Source organism: Scyliorhinus canicula, chromosome 18, assembly GCF_902713615.1.
Source record: "Scyliorhinus canicula chromosome 18, sScyCan1.1, whole genome shotgun sequence".
Taxonomy (NCBI): domain Eukaryota; kingdom Metazoa; phylum Chordata; class Chondrichthyes; order Carcharhiniformes; family Scyliorhinidae; genus Scyliorhinus; species Scyliorhinus canicula.
In genome coordinates this window covers 130,114,044-130,134,896 of record NC_052163.1, presented here as the reverse complement: position 1 = coordinate 130,134,896, position 20,853 = coordinate 130,114,044, and the positions used below count along the sequence as shown (strand labels likewise).

Genomic DNA, 20,853 nt, shown 5'->3' with positions numbered 1-20,853 from the left:
CTCTGCATTTCCTGGGGGAGGCAGTGGTGTAGTGGTATTGCTGCTGGATTAGTAATTCAGAGACCGGGAGTCATGTTCTGAGGACCCAGGTTCGAATCCTGCCATAGCAGATGGCGAAATTTGAATTGAATACAAATTCATTAATTAAAAGTCTGAAGGTGATCATGAAACCATTGTTGATTGTTATAAAAAATCATCTAGTTCACTAATGCCCTTACCCGGTCTGGCCTACATGTGACTCCAGATCTGCAGCAATGGGGTTGACTCTGAAATGCCCTCAAGGATGGGCAATAAGTGTCAACCCAGCCAGCGACGCCCACATCCCATCAACAAATTTCCCGTACCAGCCTCCCCAAACAGGCGCCGGAATGTGGCAACTAGGGGCTTTTCACAGTCACTTCGTTTGAAGCCTACTCGTGACAATAGCGATTTTCATTTCATTTCAATTTTTTTAATTCTATGTTATGAGTTCTGTATGGTCGAATAACTTTAAATTAAAAATTTCCCAGTGACCAATGGAAAGAATCACAGGAGAAAATCTCATGATTTAAGATTTTTACTGTAACAAAAGAAACTAAAATCAGCATAGACTAAATATGCAGGCAACTAATACCACCAAATTAAAGAAAAGATAACTGCACATTAGCTAATTAACACAGCTTTATGACATGTTTTAATTTTGCGGCAAGCTTTCGGCAGATATGTAGATTTAAAGATTAAGTTCCATATATCTTCCAGCTTTCCAGAGGCTCCTGTCTTCCAGTGTCCGTCAAAAATTACTCCACTCAAACGTCAACGTATCCCCAACTGATTTACACCAGTTCCTTCAATCTCCAAAAGTTCCTTTTCTTTCAACAAGAACCGATCTCAGCATCATCCTGCTTGGTTGCTAATACAAAATATATTTTCCTCTGCTCTTCACAGCAGCAACTGTTTCTGCCCGTCTCTGTCTTCACATTTCTGTATTTCATACAGCAACTGTTCCGGATGTGAAACCTGTCAGTTGGTTTTCTATAGGGTTTGGCTACAGATCACATGGACCTGTCTCCGTCAGGCAGAGTTAGTATGATGTTCATTGTTGGTACTATCTGACACTGTTGCTTCACCTGTGGGAGAAAGAAATACAGACTCTGAGGAGGGGGATTTTAACTTTGGGCAGACAGGGGGTGAATGTCAAACTCCCGAAACAGACAAACCAGCAGAAACAGGCAGCTGGCTAGCTATTGGCAGGCAAAGATCATAAGGCTTCCCATTGGTACTCGGGTAGGTTGCTGGGGGCTTGGGGGGGGTGTTAAAATCGCCCCTCTCCTCGCCTCCATTGTGTCACTCCACAATGGGTGTAATTCTTGTCCATAAACAATGAAATAGTACAGGTGTTATAAGTATGTCTTCCCACCTTCTCACCAGGGGAGAGTGAATGCCAAAATCATTCTGAAGAAATTGGTGTGATATTAAAATGTACCACGCTCAAAAAGCAAATCAGTTGGCTGAAACCACTCTTCAAACTTCAAATCAAAGTAGAACATCAGAGATTGGAAATTATAAAGCCCATATAGTCTACTGTACCATCAATAGCCGAGTAACTGAAATATTCTCACCTCCTGGATTCAGTTATTTGAAACCACCACAAAGTGCACAAACATCTCGGTATCTAGGAATGAACAATCAGGATATTATAATGATTGAATTCCAAGACTATTAACAGCATATGTTACCTGTTACTTTTGACAAGAAAATTTTTAACAAATTATATCAGCAAGGTTTTATCTCCAATGTCTCAATCCATAGGTGATTTTTCCAAAAAGTTACCCAGAATTCCCTCTTCTGGTGCCATATCATCCACCGAGCACGTAGAGGATAAAGATGGCAATGCAAAGTTTGAGCAAAGTAAGTCAACTGGAATCTGCTTCTAAGACATATTACAGAACCTTAGGTTATATTCTGCCTTTATTGCTGCCTCACGGTGCTGAGGACCCGGTTCGATCCCGGCCCTGGGTCACTGTCCGTGTGGAGTTTGCACATTCTCCCCGTGTCTGCGTGGGTCTCACCCCCACAACCCAAAGATGTGCCGGTTAGGTGGATTGGCCATGCTAAATTGCCCCTTAATTGGAATACAACAATTCGGTACTCTAAATAAAAAAATATTCTGCCTTTATATATCAAAACAGCGACAATAGAATCCACTTGAACCATTGTGACTGTCTAAAGACAGCAGCACCAACAATGAATCATCACCCAATACTTTACTGAAGTGTTGAGTTAGATTATGGCCCCCAAAACCACAGGCCTGATGTCCTGGAGTAGGTACCAGGAGGAACCCTCCAGGACCCCCCTCTGTGACCTCATTATGGTCGGGGGAAACTCCCTGATCTCAGTATCATTGGTGGGCACCCACACCACCTGGGCTCCACTTTGGGCACCCCACCAATTTGGGGAGCGAGTGGGCCAGCTCTGAGATGAGAGGTGGGGAGCAGGGGATGGCCTCATACCAGGCAGCTCAAAACACTGTGATGTGTCCCTGGGAAAGGATCCAGAGGAGGTTCACAAGAACGATCCCTGGAATGAAGAGCTTGTCATATGAGAAGTGGTTGAGGACTCTGGGTCTGTACTCGTTGGAGTTTAGAAGGATGAGGGGGGATCTTATTGGAACTCACAGAATAGTGAGAGGCCTAGGTAGAGTGGACGTGGAGAGGATGTTTCGACTTGTAGGAAAATCTAGAACCAGAGGACACCATCTCAGATTAAAGGGACAATCCTTAAAAACTGAGATGAGGAGGAATTTCTTCAGCCAGAAGGTGGTGAATCTGTGGAACTCTTTGCCGCAGAAGGCTGTGGAGGCCAAATCACTGAGTGTCTTTAAGACAGAGATAGATAGGTTCTTGATTAATAAGGGGATCAGGGGTTATGGTGAGAAGGCAGGAGAATGGGATGAGAGAAATATGCTCCTATGTATTATGGTTTAATGGTCCCCAATTTATAGAGTTGAGGGCAGTTGAGACGTACGGGCACACTTCAAGGAAGTTGGTGTAACTCAATAATACCGGTTTATTGTTAATACCGCTCGTAGATTTTGGATTGGCCCAACTGAAATGAACATTGCAGAAGCAATTTTACATAAAGATGTAATGGTCCAGTCCAATACAGAGCAACCTGTTTTGACTTTTGAAAGAAATTTGTCTGACTCTATTTGTTTAATCAGTTGTTGATTTATTTTCCAACAGGCATCAATGGGATAGCTCCGGAAATGGCCGTGTCTACTGGCCCTTTCAAAAATGTGGGCCTATCAAAGGCTGCACAAACTCATCGCCTCAGGAAACTTCGCACGCCTTCAAAATGCCGAGAGTGTGACAGCTATGTATACTTCCAGGGGGCTGAGTGTGAGGAAGTGAGTAACATGGTGGAAAGAGGAGGCTAAATGTAGCTCCAGGAAAGTGTTAATGAGATATTTAAAAAGGCCTCATCTGTCCACTCAGATAAATATTAAAGATCACTTTGAACTATTCAAAGGTCTCTCAAGTCTCAGTAAACATTCCTCCCTCCGCCAACATCTTCCAAAAATGTGCAGGTTAGGTGGGGTTACGGGGATAGGGCGAGGAGTAGGCCTGGGTAGGTTCTCTTTCAGAGGGTCAGTGCAGACTCAATGGGCCGAATGGTCTCCTTCTGCACTGTAGGGGTTCTATGATCTATAAAAAACAGATTAATTGTCTCACCTGTCGTGTTGATGTTTGTGGAAGGTGCTGATCAATTACCACAGTGATAGTTACTACTCTCCGAAGTGATTCATTAATATAGGACGTTTTGGGATTTACTGAAAGGCACATGAGACATTGTAAATGCAACTTCTTTCTTTCCAACATTAAAAGTTTGTAACAAGGCTGAGGGCACGGACTCAAAATAATTGGCAAAGGAGTAAAAGTGACGTAAGGAAAATCTTTTCACCCGGAGGGTGGTTGGAATCTGGAACGACCTTCCTGAGAGGGTGATGGAGGCAGTTTCACCCGAGGTATTCATAAGAGAATTGGATTGCTATCTGAAAAGAGAGAATGAGCAAGGTTACAGGGATAGGTTAGAGGAGTGGGACTAAATAGAATGCTCCAGAGAGCCAGTGCAGACTCACAGAATCCCTCATGGGGCCCCTACAAGGGGCCCCTACAAGGAGCAATAGTCAGTATTGCCAGCTGTTTATCTCTCTGGATGGAGCATCGGTCTGAGAAAGTGAACTGCTTACTCTTCAGGTCGACTCAAAAGCCAGAATTTGCATTGTGGGACTTTATGCAAAAATGTACTCAAGTAGCAAATTGTGCAGGGCATGGTCAGTACTGACATTCGCAGGATTTGTCACAGATTGCCATGATCTCTTCCTCTGTCTGTAAAACACCTTGATCACTTTCCCTATGAATGGTGTAAAAACAACCTTGCAGAACTGGAATCTGATTCCAAACTCACCTTCACAGTCGGTACATTGTTCAGGAAAGGCTCTGTCTCTGTCCCACTGCACCGAAAGCTGGGTTCACTGGTCCTTGGTGCCTGTTCCTCTATAATCAGCGGGGCTGTGGAGAGGACTTCCTCACACCTCAGGATGAACAAAGGAAGGAAAATGAGGTGGGTGGGCTGGATACTCCCATTCCCACCTGATTGTTCTTTCCGTGGGCAGCACGGTGGCGCAGTGGGTTAGCCCTGCTGCCTCACAGCGCCGAGGTCCCAGGTTCGATCCCGGCTCTGGGTCACTCTCCGTGTGGAGTTTGCACATTCTCCCCGTGTCTGCGTGGGTTTCACCCCCACAACCCAAAGATCTGCAGGGTAGGTAGATTGGCCACGTTAAATCGCCCCTTAATTGGAAAGAAATGAATTGGGTAAAAAAAATGAATGTTCTTTCCTGGTGTTTGCTGCAGATGCCCACACCGTGCAAACCAGGAAATATACAGGAGGCAGAGCTCTGAGATCAGGGCTCTCTACCCACTGCTTCACCTGCTTCGTGCTCAAGAACTTGAGCATTCCTCAGGTGCATTGGAAAAAAGAGAAAAACCCTCCCGTTGAGATGATGAAATATTACCAGTAACAAATTACATTATAGCATATGTCATCTGATAATACCTCATTCAAAAATTTCACAAGGATAATTCTAATGAAAATAAGTGAGATGTCGATTAGGGATAGATGGTGCTGTGTTTATGACAAGGTGGTAAAGAAGGTCTATGGAAATCTTTTCATTATAGGGTGAGGTATTGAATGCAGAAGCAGGGCTGTAATAATGGAACTGTAGAAACCGCTGGTTAGCCACAGCTGGAGTTGTGTGCACAGTTCTGGAATCCACATCACGGGAAGGACATCATTGCTCTGGAGAGAATGCAGAGGAGATTTACAAGGATGTTACCAGGGTTTGAACATTGCAGCGCTGAGGAGAGATTGGATGGGCTAGGATTGTTTTCCTTAGAACAGGGGAGGCTAAGGGGCGACCTAATTGAGGTGTACAAAATGATGAGGGGCCTGGATAGTGTGGACAGGAAAGACTTGTTTCCCTCTAGCTGAAGGGACAGTTACTAGGGGGCATAGAATTAATGTAATTGGTCGGAGGATTAGAGGGGACATGAGCAAAAACATTTTCACCTAGAGGGTGGTGGCTGTCTGGAATTCACTCCCTAAGTTGGTGGTTGAGGTTGACACGCTCAACTATTGAGGCCAAATCATGTATGTTTTGTCGAAGGAGTTTGAAGGAGCAGTTAGGCCGAAGGGGATCGATGGATATGGGGGGAAGGCAGGATCGAGCTATTGAATTGTGATCAGCCATGATCCTAATGAATGGCGGAGTAGGCTCAAAGGGCCGAATGGCCTCACCCAGCTCCTTTTTTCTGCTTCTAACTCATTTGAAAGCAACCTGGATCTGAATCGGGAGTTCTGTAAATTGCAAGGCTACAGGCAAGGTATTGAAAAATGGGATTAGAAACATTGGAACTGAGTAGGCCATTCAGCCCCTCGATCCTGCAGTGACATTCAATAAGATCATGGGTGATCTGTGACCTAACTCCATATTGGTCCATATCCCTCAATCCCTCCTTTGCTTAACAAACATCTGTCAATCTCAGATTTAACATTAACAACTGATCCAGTTTTGCCTGCTGTGTGTGGGAGAGAGTTCCAAACCTCTAGGGGCTGGTTTAGCACACTGGGCTAAATCGCTGGCTTTGAAAGCAGACCAAGGCAGGCCAGCAGCACGGTTCAATTCCCGTACCAGCCTCCCCAAACAGGTGCCGGAATGTGGTGACTAGGGGCTTTTCACAGTAACTTAATTTGAAGCCTACTTGTGACAATAAGTGATTTTCATTTCATTTCTACCACCCTTTGAGTGAAGAAGTTCTTCCCAACATCTCTCCTGAACGGTCTGGCCCTAATTTTCAGACTCTGCTCCCTAGTTTTAGACTCTCCAACCAGTGGAAATAGTTTATCATCATCTACCCTGTCTTTCCCTGTTAATATCTTGAATACTTCGATCGGATCATCCCTTAACCTTCTAAATTCTAGTGAAAACAGGTCTAATTTGTATGATTTCCCCATAACTTAACCTCTAAAGTCCAGGTATCATTTCTGTAAACCTGTTGCTCTCCCTCCAAAATATCCTTCGCAGGGTGTGGTGCCCAGAACTGCCCACAGTGACTCCAAGCGGGATCTACCAGGGTTTTGTATAACTGCAACAGAACTTCTGCGGTAAAATAAGCGGCTAGTTTAGTTTTTCTATTTTTTTTTGGCCGGCACAGACAGGATGGGCTGAATGGCCTCTTTCTGCACCATAACCAGTCTATGGTTCTACATGTGACTGGAGACTCACAGTAATGTAGTTGACTCTTATCGCCCGATCTGAATCGATCGAGCAAGCCCCTCAGTTCAGGAGCAATTAGGGATGGGCAATAAATGCTGGCCTTACCAACAATGGCCACATTCTATGAAAGGATAAGGGTATACGGCAAGCTAATTCCCCTCCTGCGAATATATTGTGAATATTTCCAGTTACTAACTGTGTTGGAATGTACCCTGCAGTGCAACCTGGCTTGTCACAAGAGGTGTCTGGAGACGTTGGCAATCAAATGTGGACACAAGAAGTTACAACGGAAGCTTCAGCTGTTTGGCAGAGATTTTGCCCAGGCTGCGCGTGACAGCAATGATGGAATCCCATTCATCATCAAGACATGTATCTCCGAGATTGAGAAGAGGGCTTTGAGTATGAAAGTAAGTAAAACCGCAGCAGTCGGGAATCGACAGTGAAAACCAATTCTGAAACATCCACATTTTATCAATTTCAAAGATGGTTCAACACGGAGAGTACAGGGATTATCCAACACCAAGTTCCCGATGCAGCAGAGAATCTCGTGTTATCTTTGTGAATAAACATCTCGCTATCATTGTCAGCTCCTGACTGTACCAACAGCCGTTCAGTATTTGCTGCTGGGAAAAAGAGGAAGCAAATGCACTTAGCTTCTAGATGTTTATAAACATTGTGTTAGATTCAGAGCATGGTACTTGAGATGCATTCAAACACAAAGTGAGATTAAAATAAAAAATCCAGAGATTTGGCTCCATGGAAGCTATTACCATGTCAATTGCAGCCTACTAAAAGCTATTTCTCTTTGAAAGTGAACATAAGCCTTGCAGATCAAAGGATCTGAGGGAGTTTCAAGCCTTGTGGTGTGTTTTGACTTTCAAACAGCTGCTGTTTCCCAGATGTTTGTCTGAGGCAGCAGGTGTAAGGGACAGATAAGTGAACAGGCAGTGGTTATTCATATTTCTGCCTGGACTGCTCTATCGCTTCCAGGCAGGGGTGACTAATAGCGGAGGAAGGTCTCTGGTGGGTGGTCTCATATAGGGAGATGCTGTTGGGGAGGCAATCTGGTGACGGGTCAGGAATCGCCGAGGGGGAAGAGGCGTGAATCACGCGCCGCCACTCCGACGACTCTCTAGTGACCGGAGAGTCAATGCCAATGGCGCCGGCGCACTTGGCACAGCGCCGGTTGGGGGGGGGGGGGGGCGCCTCCATGGTGGCCTGGCCTGGAATTGGGGCCTACCGATCTGGCGGGCGGGCTTATCCCAGTGGGGGCCTATGCTCCTCTGCGCCGGCCCCTGTAGCTCTCTCGCCATGTTGCGTTGGGGCTGGTGCGGAGATAGCAACCCACGTGCATTTCCACTTAACTTATTAATCGTTCCTCCCTTAGTTATTCTAGGGCTTTACGGTATTTTTATGATTAATGAGACTGACGATTCTTGTCTCTCGCCCCCTTTGTCCTTTCACTCAGCCCCCCCCCCCCCCCCCCCCCCCCCCCCCTCACACACACACACACACACCTCCTTATCTCTAAGCTTTCACTTTCTGCTCCCTGCTGCATTGGGGTTAAGGATAACTTGTGCTCCTGTACATCCAGAGAACCTCGGCACTCCTCTTATCTTTTTGGTTTTGAATCTTCAGGGAATGTACCGTGTCAACGGTGTAAAGACCCGCGTCGAGAAACTGTGCCAGGCTTTCGAGAATGGAAAGGAGCTGGTAGAACTCTCACAAGCATCACCGCATGACATCAGCAACGTGCTCAAACTATACCTGCGCCAGGTAACATAATGCCCTTCATTTCAAAAAGCTGGTGCATTAGATCGGGAATTTTTCAAATATGTGGGAACGCCTCTGAAGTTTTCCAACAAGCTTATCAAAAATTGCCAACTTAGTTTCTTCCTGAATATTTCTAAATGTTGTTGCTTCCATAGCAGTTAATCTGTCAGCACCGAGAACAGTAATTAGCTTTACTAAGGCTCATGGCCTGGTATAGATCCTGAGAGCCAGGTCTCTGTCATTCTGAATCTCCTACAATCAAAGACAAAAAGGGAGGGAATTGGGAGCTCCAGCCTCGGAAGTTGGTCCTTAACACAATCAATATGGTTTCTCTGTGTCTACTTGCACCATTCTGTTGTACAAATCAATATGAATTGGAATAGCCATCTCCAGATTAATGTTAGATTTCTCAACCCAGATAATGGACAGTACCACAGATAACATTCTAACTTAATTTTTGTTTGTAAACCACATTGACTATTGTCAGTATGATTGAATTATTTTAATAAACCATTGCTGGTTAGGGGCTGCTAACCATCCAGGTATCTCCAGCGGTTAAAGACTGACCTTCAGGGTACGGTTGTGATCAACCTGGGAAAAATCTCATACGGGTAATAAAATATTTTATTTATTTTTTAAATTTAGAGTACCCAATTCTTCTTTTCCAATTTAGCGTGGCCAATCCACCTACCCTGCACATCTTTGGGTTGTGGGGGTGAAACCCCCGCAGACACGGGGAGAATGTGCAAACTCCACACGGACAGTGACCCGGGGTTAGGATTGTACCTGGGACCTCAGCGCTGTGAGGCAGCAGTGCTAACCACTGTGCCACCCTACATGGGTAATAAAACATGTGTATTTTTCAAATAACATGTCTTTGAATATTTTTGTTTGCTGGCTATATAAATATTAGATGTGGGGAAAATGACTTGTTTGATGACAGTCAAGAATCATCCAATGGGGGAATGGTGAGTTGATCCATCTTCTGATTGGTGTGGGAAGGAGAGGCATCATAAGGATGGACATGTTGGACAATCAATGGTTAGAGGGTTGGTGGTCTGGTTGGAACATAGGGTCACATCATGGAAACATCCAGAAATATATCTCAACAAATGTTGACAACCCTATTAGTCACACTTGAATATGGCCAGAAAAAAAGGCAAAGTAACCAATGTGAACATCTAATGTTAGCTTCCAGAACCTATCATGCTGTTCCGCCTCTATCATGATTTGATGGGCCTGGCCAAGGAAAGTCTGCAGGGCTCGGGGGAGACAGGAAATAAAGACTCGATGGTGGAGAAGGACTTATTGCTACTTGTGACACGACTGAAAGAGTTGCTGAAGGATCTGCCATCTGCAAACAAGGCCACCCTGCAATACATCATTAGACATCTTAGCAGGTCAGTCCAGATGTGAAAAATACTCCAGGCAACTGGTCAATGCACACTTAACCTTGGTCTATTAGTTTTTTTTAATTAGTTTTTACGTGATGTGGGCATCGCTGGTTAGGCCAGCATTTATTGCCCATTCCTAATTGCCCTTCAGACGGTGACGGTGAGCTGCCTTCTTGAATTGTAGCAGTCCCTGAGCTGTGGGTACACCTACTGTGCGGTTAGAGAGGGAGTTCTAGGATTTTGACCCAGCGACAGTGAAGTATCGGCGACATATTTCCAAGTCAGGGTGGTGAGTGACTCGGAGGAGAAATTCCAGGTGGTGTGGTCCAAGGTATCTGCTGCCCTTGACCTTCTAGATGGTAATGGTTGTGGGTTTGGAAGGTGCTGTGTAAGGATTAGTGATGAGGGAAAAGAAAGTCTCGGTTTTGTACGGTTACCAGTTTGAGAGATTTGTTGCTTTCATTGACTTTCACTTCAAGCAGTATGGTTGTGCGGTTTGTTTCCAATTTGTTCTTGGAATGTGAGCGCGTCGTGCCAGCTTTCCAACCCTGATCCCAGTGCTGGAGCAGGTCCAGGGCCCGGAAAGGGGGTATCAGGCAGTGAGGCCCATTTTGGGCCTTGTTAAATGTGAGTAGAAGCCAACTGGGATTTTTCAGTCAACCCCCAGCTTCCCAAAATGGCAGAGAAGACAGATACACTGCCCAGAGGTGAGTACCCAGGGATCCTTTCTGCCATTTTCTAAGATCATGGCTGATCTTTATCTCAATTCCATCTACCCATCTTGGTTCCATAACTCTGAATTTTCATCTGACCGAGAGAGGAAGGTTCTAGATTAAGTGCTTCCTGACATCACTCCTGGGTGACCAAGATTGTGCTCCCGGTGTCTGGACTTTCCCAGTAGAAGGAGCTGTTTGTCTCTTTGGGGAGTTTCCATCAAGTGGTACATGTTCCCACGCCAACAATGACTTATTTTCCTGCGTTGGTTTCATTAGAGACAAATGGTGGTCTTGTGGTGGGATTCCCAATGGGGCGACTCACAGACGTACTGACCCTGGGACACCTGCAACATAAACGATCCAATGAGGGAACTTAAAAAGCCAAAGGTGAAGTGAAGAATAAATCAAAGATTCCAACTGAAGGCCTTGGCCAACTTTCAGAAGCTAAGCCTGCGGGGCTGTCGGGAGGCTGAGAAAGACCCTCTCTTTCCAATTCGGTATATACTGCCCCTTCCGGGGATCTACTGTCATCTGCCACATGTCGGCCTCAGGAATTAGTGACAAACAGAATAAGCCAATCGCAACCAAGTCCTGTAATAACTGGGTTGCACTGGTTCGAGCAAATCCCAGCTGGGTAGTGAAGCAACACTAGATGTCATCACCCACAACTTCTGATATTGTCCATCATGATCCCACTCAGTTTTAGGTGGGATCATGAAAGACAATGTCCATCTGTATCTCCTGACCTTGGGCGTGGAATAATGTATATTTATTATGTTTAGAATTTCAGATCTTGAGCAATATAATAAGATGTCTCCGAGTAATCTTGGGATTGTATTCGGGCCAACTCTGATGAGACCCAGACCCACAGAGGCCACCGTGTCCTTGTCCTCCCTTGTGGACTACCCTCATCAGGCTCGCATTGTGGAAACGTTAATTATCTTCTACACAGACATATTTGAACCTAAAGCTGAGTTTAACGTGCCATCAGATGAAGATACAGTGGATGAAACATCACCAACTGATGAGGTAAGAGATTTCTGTAAAATGTGAAAGCTGCCGTGATGAACTCTTTGATTTTTTGCTGATGCAGCAGAACCTCTCCTGTGAAAACGGTGGATTTTCCTGGACTGTGAACTGTTCTGGAAAGCTGCATGGTTTCCCTTAGAGTTGTCCACTACAAAATGGGGGGACTTCCAGCAATTAGACCCACTTCTTATATCCGCATGTAATTGTTACATTGTGACTTGTTGAATAAGATACATGAGTTTAATTGCTATGAGGGCTATTGATTGATTCATGCAATGCGAGGCTTTTCAGTGCTTTTTTAAAATAATATTTTATTAAGATATTTGAAAATTTTTATAACAGTAACAAAAACAATGACATCAACATGGTAAAATAAACATCCCCCCCCCCCTCAGCCCAATCTTCACGCACCTCAACCATACCACAACAATCCCCCCCCCCCCCCCCCCCCCCCCCCCCCCCCCACCCACCCCCGCCTCTTGGAATACTGCTGTTGCTGACATTTTTAATTTTCCCCGAGAAAGTCGCTGAACGGCTGCCACCTCCGGATGAACCCGACCATTGACCCTCTTATAGGAAGCTTTATTTTCTCGAGGCTGAGAAACCCAGCCATGTCACTAACCCAGGTCTCTACACTCGGGGGCTTCGAGTCCCTCCACATTAACAAGATCTGTTTCCGAGCTACCAGGGAGGCAAAGGCCACGACGTCGGCCTCTTTCGCCCCCTGAACTCCCGGATCTTCCGACATTCCAAAGATCTCTCCCTCCGGACCCGGCATCACCCGTGTTTTTAGCACCGTGGACATTAGCGAAACCCTGCCAAAACCCGCTAAGCTTCGGCCATGCCCAAAACATGTGGACATGATTTGCTGGGCTTCCCGTGCACCTCGCATACCTGTCCTTGACCCCAAAAAACCTGGCTCATCCGGGCCACCGTCATGTGTACCCGGTGGATTACCTTAAATTGTATCAGGCTGAGCCTGGCGCATGATGAGGAGGTATTAACCCTGCTTAGGGCATCCACCCACAGACCCACCTCTATCTCTCCCCCTAGCTCGTCCTCCCAATTGCCCTAAAGCTCCTCCACCGGATATTCCTCCGCCTCCGAAAGCTCCTGGTAAATATCCGATACCTTCCCCTCTCACACCCAGGTACTGGAGATTACTCTATCCTGTATCCCCCGTGGCAGCAGCAGCGGAAAGGCCGGCACCTGTTCTCTCAGGAAATCTCGCACCTACAAATACCTAAACCCTGCTGGCAATTCAAATTTATCCTCCAAAGCTTTCAAGCTGGGAAAGCTCCCGTCTATAAATAGATCCCCCATCCTTCTAATTCCTGCCCTTTGTCAACTCCGGAACCTGCCATCCAGCCTACCCGGTACAAACCTGTGGTTATTATAAATCGGGGTCCAAATCGATGCTCCCTCCTCTCTCTCTTATATCTCCTCCACTGCCCCCAGATCCTCAGAGCCGCCACCACCACCGGACCTGTGGAGTATCGGGCCGGCCAGAACGGCAGAGGTGCCGTTACCATTGCTCCCAGACTGGTGTCTTTACATGACGCCGCCTCCATCCGCTCCCACACCGACCCCTCCCCCACTACCCACTTCCTAATCATGGCTATATTAGCCGCCCAGTAGTAATTGCAAAAGTTCGGCAGCTCCAACCCATCCTCCCCCCGACCGCGCTGCAGTCACACTTTCTTCGATCGCGGGGTTTTACTCGCCCACACAAAGCCCAAAATAATCTTATTCACCCGCTTGAAAGGGGATCAGCCTGGACGGGGGGCTGCCAACACCGCGCCCCCCCCAAGTTCCAGGGGATCAGCCTGGACGGGGGGCTGCCAACACCGCCCCCCCCCCCCAAGTTTCAGGGGATCAGCCTGGACGGGGGGCTGCCAACACCGCCCCCCCCCCCCCCAAGTTCCAGGGGATCAGGCCTTTGGGATGAAGATGGGGAGGAACTGAAAGACAAACAGAAATCTGGGGAGGACCGTCATTTTCATGGTCTGTACCCTCCCCGCCAGTGATAGCGGGAGCTTGTCCCATCTCTTAAATTCCCCTTCCATTTGTTCTACCAACCGGGATAGGTTTAATTTGTGCAGTGCCTCCCATTCCCGGGCCACCTGGATTCCCAGATATCGAAAGCTCTTTCCTACCATTCTAAGCGGCCGCTCTCCCCAGTCTCTTCTCCTGTCCTTGATCAGGTCCAGCGTGTCCTTCTTCAGCTTGGTGAAGCAGTCCCCGAAAAACTTCACCAGCTGCTCCATTGACCACTGTGCCGTCTCCCTGTGGGCCTTGCTCTCCGCCATGCTGTCCGTGTTCCCAGCTCTGCTTGCGTCTCCCTTATAGGACTTTGTCTTCCCACACGGCCACGTAGGGTCCAATTCTCCCTACACCGGAGGGGGGTTTCTCCTTACTGTCTCACTCTTCACTGCTTTATCCCATAAAATCCAGAAAAAAAGCGGGGGAAAAGGTCCAAAAGTCCATTACAGACGGGAGCGATCAAATGTGCGACCTACCCCTCCATGGCCCCCACCGGAAGTCCAGCTTTTCAATACTTGATGTACAACATCATCTAGGTATGGCTGGACTCTGGAAGTGACCTGATATAGTCTAGACACCACTTTCTGTGCTTAGCTCGGGTAACACAGAGAATTGTTGGGAGATGTGAAGGAAGTCAGTAAAGTGGTTTTGAGCCAATGCTCAATGGGGAAAGTCACTCTGCTGTTAACACCAACAGGAGACATTCAGATCTCAAAATTAAATTACAATATTCACAGAGTCATATGAAACTATTTTGCTCTTTTAATAAAAATCAACTAATTTATTCTGAATGAGTTAAGCTTTCCATTGAAATAGTAAGGAAAGGAATTTCATATAAAATGTTAATTGTTTGTTCACTGTAAGGATCCTTCTTGTTGATTCCGTTTTATCCCCTTTATTTTTGCTGTTATCATTTTGATCTATTAATGCTTAATGGACATGTATCATAGATCACAGAATTTACAGTGCAGAAGGAGGCCATTTGGCCCATCGAGTCTGCACTGGCCCTTGGAAAGAGCACCCTACTTACACCCACACCCTATCCCCGTAACCCAGTAACCCCACCTAACCTTTTTGGACACTAAGGGCAATTTAACATGGCCAATCCACCTAACCCTGCACTCCCTTTGGACTGTGGGAGGAAACCGGAGCACCCGGAGGAAACCCACGCAGACACTGGGAGAACGTGCAGACTCCGCACAGACAGTGACACAAGCCGGGAATCAAACCTGGGACCCTGGAGCTGTGAAGCAACTGTTACCGTGCTGCCCTATCTTTCAGTCGAGCATGGGAAGTGAGGAACGTGAAAGTTACAAAAGAGAAGACTGTGTTAGCTTTAGACAACAAAACTCTGACTTTTCAGCACCTGAGAGATTGGTGGGACTCGGTTTGATTGGCTGGCTGGTGGCCAATGAATTGTCCAAAAGGCTGTATTCTGCCTGGTAACAGGTGGTGATTGAACGTTTTATTTTTGAAACTGTAGTGACCTGAATCTACAGTGAAAACCATTAAGGCTGGAAGCAGAAATCTTGAACTGAATGCCTTGTAGGATGGTGTACTAAAAACAACCATTTAAAGCAAGGACTTATCTTTTTATTTTATTTATTATTTTACACCCCTCTTCTCCCCTCTGTGTTTGTCTGTCTTGTGTATGTGTGTAGTGGGTGGGACATGTTTAAGTCAGGGGATAGAAATTAGATAATAGTTGACCTGCTGCATGTTTAATTATAGTCCTTGTTATTAATAAAGATGATGTGGAGATGCCGACGTTGGACTGGGGTGAGCACAGTAAGAAGTCTTACAACACCAGGTTAAAGTCCAACAGGTTTGTTTCAAACACGAGCTTTCGGAGCGTAGCTCCTTCCTCAGGTGAATGGAGAGGTATGTCTCCACATACCTCCACATACCTCTCCATTCACCTGAGGAAGGAGCAGTGCTCTGAAAGCTCGTGTTTGAAACAAACCTGTTGGACTTTAACCTGGTGTTGTAAGACTTCTTACTGTTATTAATAAAGTTAACTGTGTTTATATTTACAAACCTGGTGACTGTAATTATTAGGCAGCCAAAGGCCAAAGACGTTAATTGTTTTTCTAAGAAATATTTATTAATTTCAATTGGGTTGTGACTCGGGGTCAAGTGGGGCTGGAATTGGCTGGCACTAGCCCAGAGGATCATAATATCGTTAATATACAGCAGAACTTGAAAACTTAAATATTCTTCATATTATATATTGTGTAAAAGGTATCTTTATAATGTACTCATACCTGGCAAGTTATATTTAGTATATAAACAGTGTTAATTTCTTGTCCAAGTATAGTGTAAAACAAATGACAAATGTGATAAATGTAGATGAACATTACTGCTGATGGTGGGGATCGGATTAACTTCTCTCGCACGTTGAATGCATTGAACTGCCACCCAATACCGTGACATTGCCATCGCTGAGTTCCCACCATCAACAGCCTGAGAAGGTCACGATTGACCAGAGGCTGATCATTCTGGGGCACAGCCCCCCTCTATTGATCCCAAAACTTCTCTATCGTTTGCAAGGCAGAAATCTGAAATGTGATGGAATAATGTCCATCTGCCTGGATATGTGCTGCTCTATCAGCCTGAAGTACTTTACCACTTGGGCTAGCGGCTTTTCACAGTAACTTCATTGCAGTATTAATGTAAGTGTACTTGTGACAGCAATAAAGACTATTATTATTATTAAAATACTGGGATTAATGCTACTGCAATCAGGAAGGCCCAAATATGTATTGAGGTTTTTACAAATACATTTGCACAAGTGAGTAAGTCTGTGAAGAAGGGTCGTCAGTTTAAAATTGACAGGACGACAGAAAGGGGGAGGTTGGGAGAATACAATTGGAAAGAGTTGTTCAAGGATGCAATGTTTTGGCAAAGACGGTGGCTGGAGTAGTTTGGAACAGAGGCCATTGATTTTTTGAAGAGAAAATTTGTAGAACAGATGATGGGGAAAAGAGAGTAGGCAATGGGATTAGTCTTAGATGACCAGCTGCTTGCAGACGCAATAGTACAAATGCCCCCCCTCCTTTGCTTTAAATTTATTTGGTTTGATTTTATCATAAGTCATAACCCATTTAAAATACTTTGAGCCCTGTATTGACATATGATCAGCGAATATCACTGAGGCACGTGAAGCATTCATTCATAAATATCGCCAGTCTCGGAGATAGCTTTTGTCTTGGGCCTCACAGAAGATATTTTAGCTGAAATTTCCTTTGCCAATTCTGTGTTTCAGAGAGGGTCTTCTGCAGCAAGAATGGGATCAGGGAGTGATTTACCCGACCTCGATGAAACAGCAGAGTTTGAGAGAGGAAGGCTGTACTCCGATGCACTCTGTGGTGAGTAAACAACAAACAATTGTGCGTCATGTCAGAAGAAGTAGTAAAGATGACCCCAGTGTTATGCCTCTCTACCGACTGACTGAATAGTCACAGCCCTGTTATACCTGTGGCCTGGATTAGTGTCAGCTCTTTCCACCTCGGTGATTTCGCCTTGAACGTAGTGCATTTAAGTTGCGTGAATTTCCTATCACCTGCCAAGCAAACCTCAGATTGTTTTGCAGATGTGACTTGTACACATTGCATGTCATAATTTGGGGGAAAGTTTTTAAACGTCCCATTTTATTGCCAATGTCCCACTTTGTGAATGTTATTTGATTCAAGTTACTTTAAAGTTGATTTTTATATTCCCAGCTAGTGGTTCATAAGCTTTACCCCATGATGTAATAATATATTTTTTTTAATTTAGAGTACCCAATTATTTTTTCTTACAATTTAGTGTGGTCAATACAGCTACCCTGCACACAGAGAGAATGTGCAAACTCCACAGAGAGAATGTGCAAACTCCACACGGACAGTGACCCAGAGCCGGGATCGAACCTGTGACCTCGGTGCCATGAGGCAGCAGTGCTAACCACTGCGCCACCGTGCTGCCCTTAATAATAATAATAATCTTTATTGTCACAAGTAGGCTTACATTAACACTGCAATTAAGTTACTGTGAAAAGCCCCTAGTCACCACATTCCGGCGCCTGTTCGGGTACACAGAGGGAGGATTCAGAATGTCCAAATTACCTAACAGCGCGTCTTTCGGGACTTGTGGGAGGAAACCGGAGCACCCGGCGGAAACCCACGCAGACACGGGGAGAACGTGCAGACTCCGCACAGACAGTGACCCAAGCTGGGAATTGAACCCGGGTCCCTGGTGGTGTGAAGCAACAGTGGTAACAACTGTGCTACCGGGCGGCCCTACTCAGGCATGCAAATTAGAAACGTCCTGAGTTCAATCCCTGAATTAAAATTGATTCCCCAGGGTAACGTTGGGATCTCTACAATTGATAACAGCACTTGAGATTATAGGGGAAAACAGGGATGGATTCCCGCTCTGCCCATCTTTGTTTGGTGATCCCTGTTGGCAGTACCAAGTGGATGTTGTTGAGGAGATAAACTGGCTTAACTGTGAAGCCCCTCTGGATAAGTAGACTGCTAACCTTCACTGGCAAAACTCACACACAAGTTGGTAAGATATTGGAGACTGCCACAAAGTGATACTCCAACGAGAGGGCAGCACGGTAGCATAGTGGTTAGCACAATGGCTTCACAGCGCCAGGGTCCCAGGTTCGATTCCGGCTTGGGTCACTGCCTGTGCGGAGTCTGCACATCCTCCCCGTGTGTGCGTGGGTTTCCTCTGGGTGCTCCGGTTTCCCCCCACAGTCCAAAGATGTGCAGGGGTAGGTGGATTGGACATGATAAATTGCCCTTAGTGTCCAAGAAAGGTACGGTAAGGTGGAGTTACAAGGATAGAGTGGAGGTGTGGGGATAGGGTGGGGGTGTGGGGATAGGGTGGGGGTGTGAGCTTAGGTAGGGTGCTCTTTCCAAGGGCCGGTGCAGACTCGATGGGCCGAATGGCCTCCTTCTGTACTGTAAATTCTGTGATCTTCTATGATCTGTGAGAGGTCAACCAATTTGCGGAGGGGAGGAGAGAGGGTGAAATTGGTGTGGAAAGGATTAATAAAGTTTTGACTCCTGTCAGAAGCACGCAGATCTGCTGGAAGAGTTTGTGTGGTGCTTCCAAGTGTGCGCTGGGCTCTTTTCTTTGAATTAGAAAGTTGTGGATTCAAGCCTGTGAGCAGATAAATCGGCTGGATGGTCAGTTAGAAGGAGTGCTGCATTGTTAAAGGTGGCCTCCTCAATGGGGCAATGCAAAAGAATCCTGTGTTATTTGAAAAACAGCAAGGACTCCTCCTGCTGTTCCACCATCACCAAAAACAAAACGCACAACTGAGAATTCAGTTCAATTTGCTGTCTGTGGGATCATGCTGTACACAAACTGGCTGTGGCATTTTGCCACTATAAATAGTGACTGCCCTTCAAGAGTAATTAGATGTGAAGACCTTTGGGACTCATTGTCTTCAGCTGACTATTAATAGAAATTGGTGGCAGTGGTTTTCAGCAATATTGCTATTCTGTAATATCCACGGGATATTAATAACACCCATTGTCTTTTTCAGAAAACTCTTTAGGATCAGAGAGGTCTTCAGGATCTCGCGAGCGCTCACTGGATTCTGACTTTGAGCTAGACGATGGGACATCGGAATGTGGCCTTGGACAGACACGGTGTGAGGAAGGTGTCCAGAGAAATCGAAAGGGATGTTTGCCAAAACAGGAGAGTGTGATTAGCGCTGACGAGCCTCCGTTCTACAGCGACCCTGCAGAGGAAGAGTGCACCGACGTCTCAAAGCAGACTGACGAAAATCCGGCTCAGGGTTCAGACGCTTCACAGACTGAAGGATTGGTGCCTGAAACGAGTGCAGAAGGTTCCCAGGCATCACCTCAGCAGCTAAAGAAAGATGGGCAGGGAGACGCTGGCGACGAGGAACTGGGCCACGCGGGGAATCCCAACAGAAGCCTTGCGGATTTTAATACAAACCAATCAAACAACGTGGACAGAAATGATCAGCTGCCTGTCCATTGCACCAGGCCACGACATACCAGAGAGCAGCGCAGTCAGTTGCCATGGGTACGGATGCGTCATGGGAAAATAGACATTGGGCTTGAGAATAGAGACCCAGAATTTGTCTAATCATCCTTTATCATAAATTTGCTTTTAGCGCATAGTTTTCCACAAGTGCTACGATGCTTTGTGCTAGGCTATCGGAAGGACTGTATTAATGGTGGCAGAACATGGAATCGAGTTGCATGCCCCTTTCAGAGAGTTTGCTGGTTGTTATTTTTAAGCCAATAATACATCTCGAGGTTATTTTGATTATAATGTGAATTAATGTGGCAAATTCAGAAATTGAAATTATCTTCACAACTTGCCGAAGTAATACCAATTGCATGGTGTTAACATTGAGTGACAATTTGAGTATGTAACACATTGAAAAATCCAAAAATAGAAGGAGCAGAGGACCATTTTAGACATTAACAAACTTACAGCAACTTGCCCAGACATCGATTACAAACATCTACATCTTACAGCTCTTGGAAAGCAGTTAAATAAGGATCCTTTGACGAAGAAGAATCCAAATCTTTTGTCATTACTGTGAAATGCAGATAATTGAATAGTTAAAGCCAGTTCATTGTGTGCTAAGAATAGATTTATCTATGTTTTGTCATTTTTATTTCATTATACCATCTCCTGAAAATTCCAGGTTCTTGGAGGGTATTGACATTATTTTCATGGCTGTTCTCCTTATGAGGCTAGGCTATTCTGTCATGGGGGCATCACAGGCATGCCCAGTCCTGTTACTCTCCAACGTTAGCAGACATATGCTTTCCAAATGGGGCCACGCAATGGCATTCAGGAGCAGTCACCTGGCAGATTTTGTTCCCTCCTCACCCAAGAGTCCAGAGAGCAAATGTAACAACACATAGAACATAGAACATTACAGCGCAGTACGGGCCCTTCGGCCCTCGATGTTGCGCCGACCTGTGAAACCATCTGAAGCCTATCTGACCTACACTATTCCATTTTCATCCATATGTCTATCCAGTGACCACTTAAATGCCCTTAAAGTTGGCGAGTCTACTACTGTTGCAGGCAGGGCATTCCA

The 20,853-nt window shown here is 45.8% G+C and overlaps 1 protein-coding gene across 4 annotated transcripts in view; it reads left to right on the top strand.

Annotated features, from left to right (window-relative positions):
* Positions 1–20,448, top strand: part of LOC119953074 (rho GTPase-activating protein 45-like) — a 220,236-nt gene extending 199,788 nt beyond the window's left edge. For all 4 annotated transcript variants that reach the window (XM_038776895.1, XM_038776894.1, XM_038776892.1 and 1 more), the window contains exons 16-23: positions 1,789–1,887; positions 3,222–3,385; positions 7,033–7,221; positions 8,453–8,590; positions 9,779–9,987; positions 11,480–11,726; positions 17,035–17,137; positions 19,309–20,448. In XM_038776895.1, coding sequence (XP_038632823.1) covers positions 1,789–1,887; positions 3,222–3,385; positions 7,033–7,221; positions 8,453–8,590; positions 9,779–9,987; positions 11,480–11,726; positions 17,035–17,137; positions 19,309–19,880 — 1,721 coding nt within the window. In that variant the 3' untranslated portion in view covers positions 19,881–20,448. The remainder of the gene's footprint in view (positions 1–1,788; positions 1,888–3,221; positions 3,386–7,032; positions 7,222–8,452; positions 8,591–9,778; positions 9,988–11,479; positions 11,727–17,034; positions 17,138–19,308) is intronic.
* Positions 20,449–20,853: the final 405 nt, after the last annotated feature.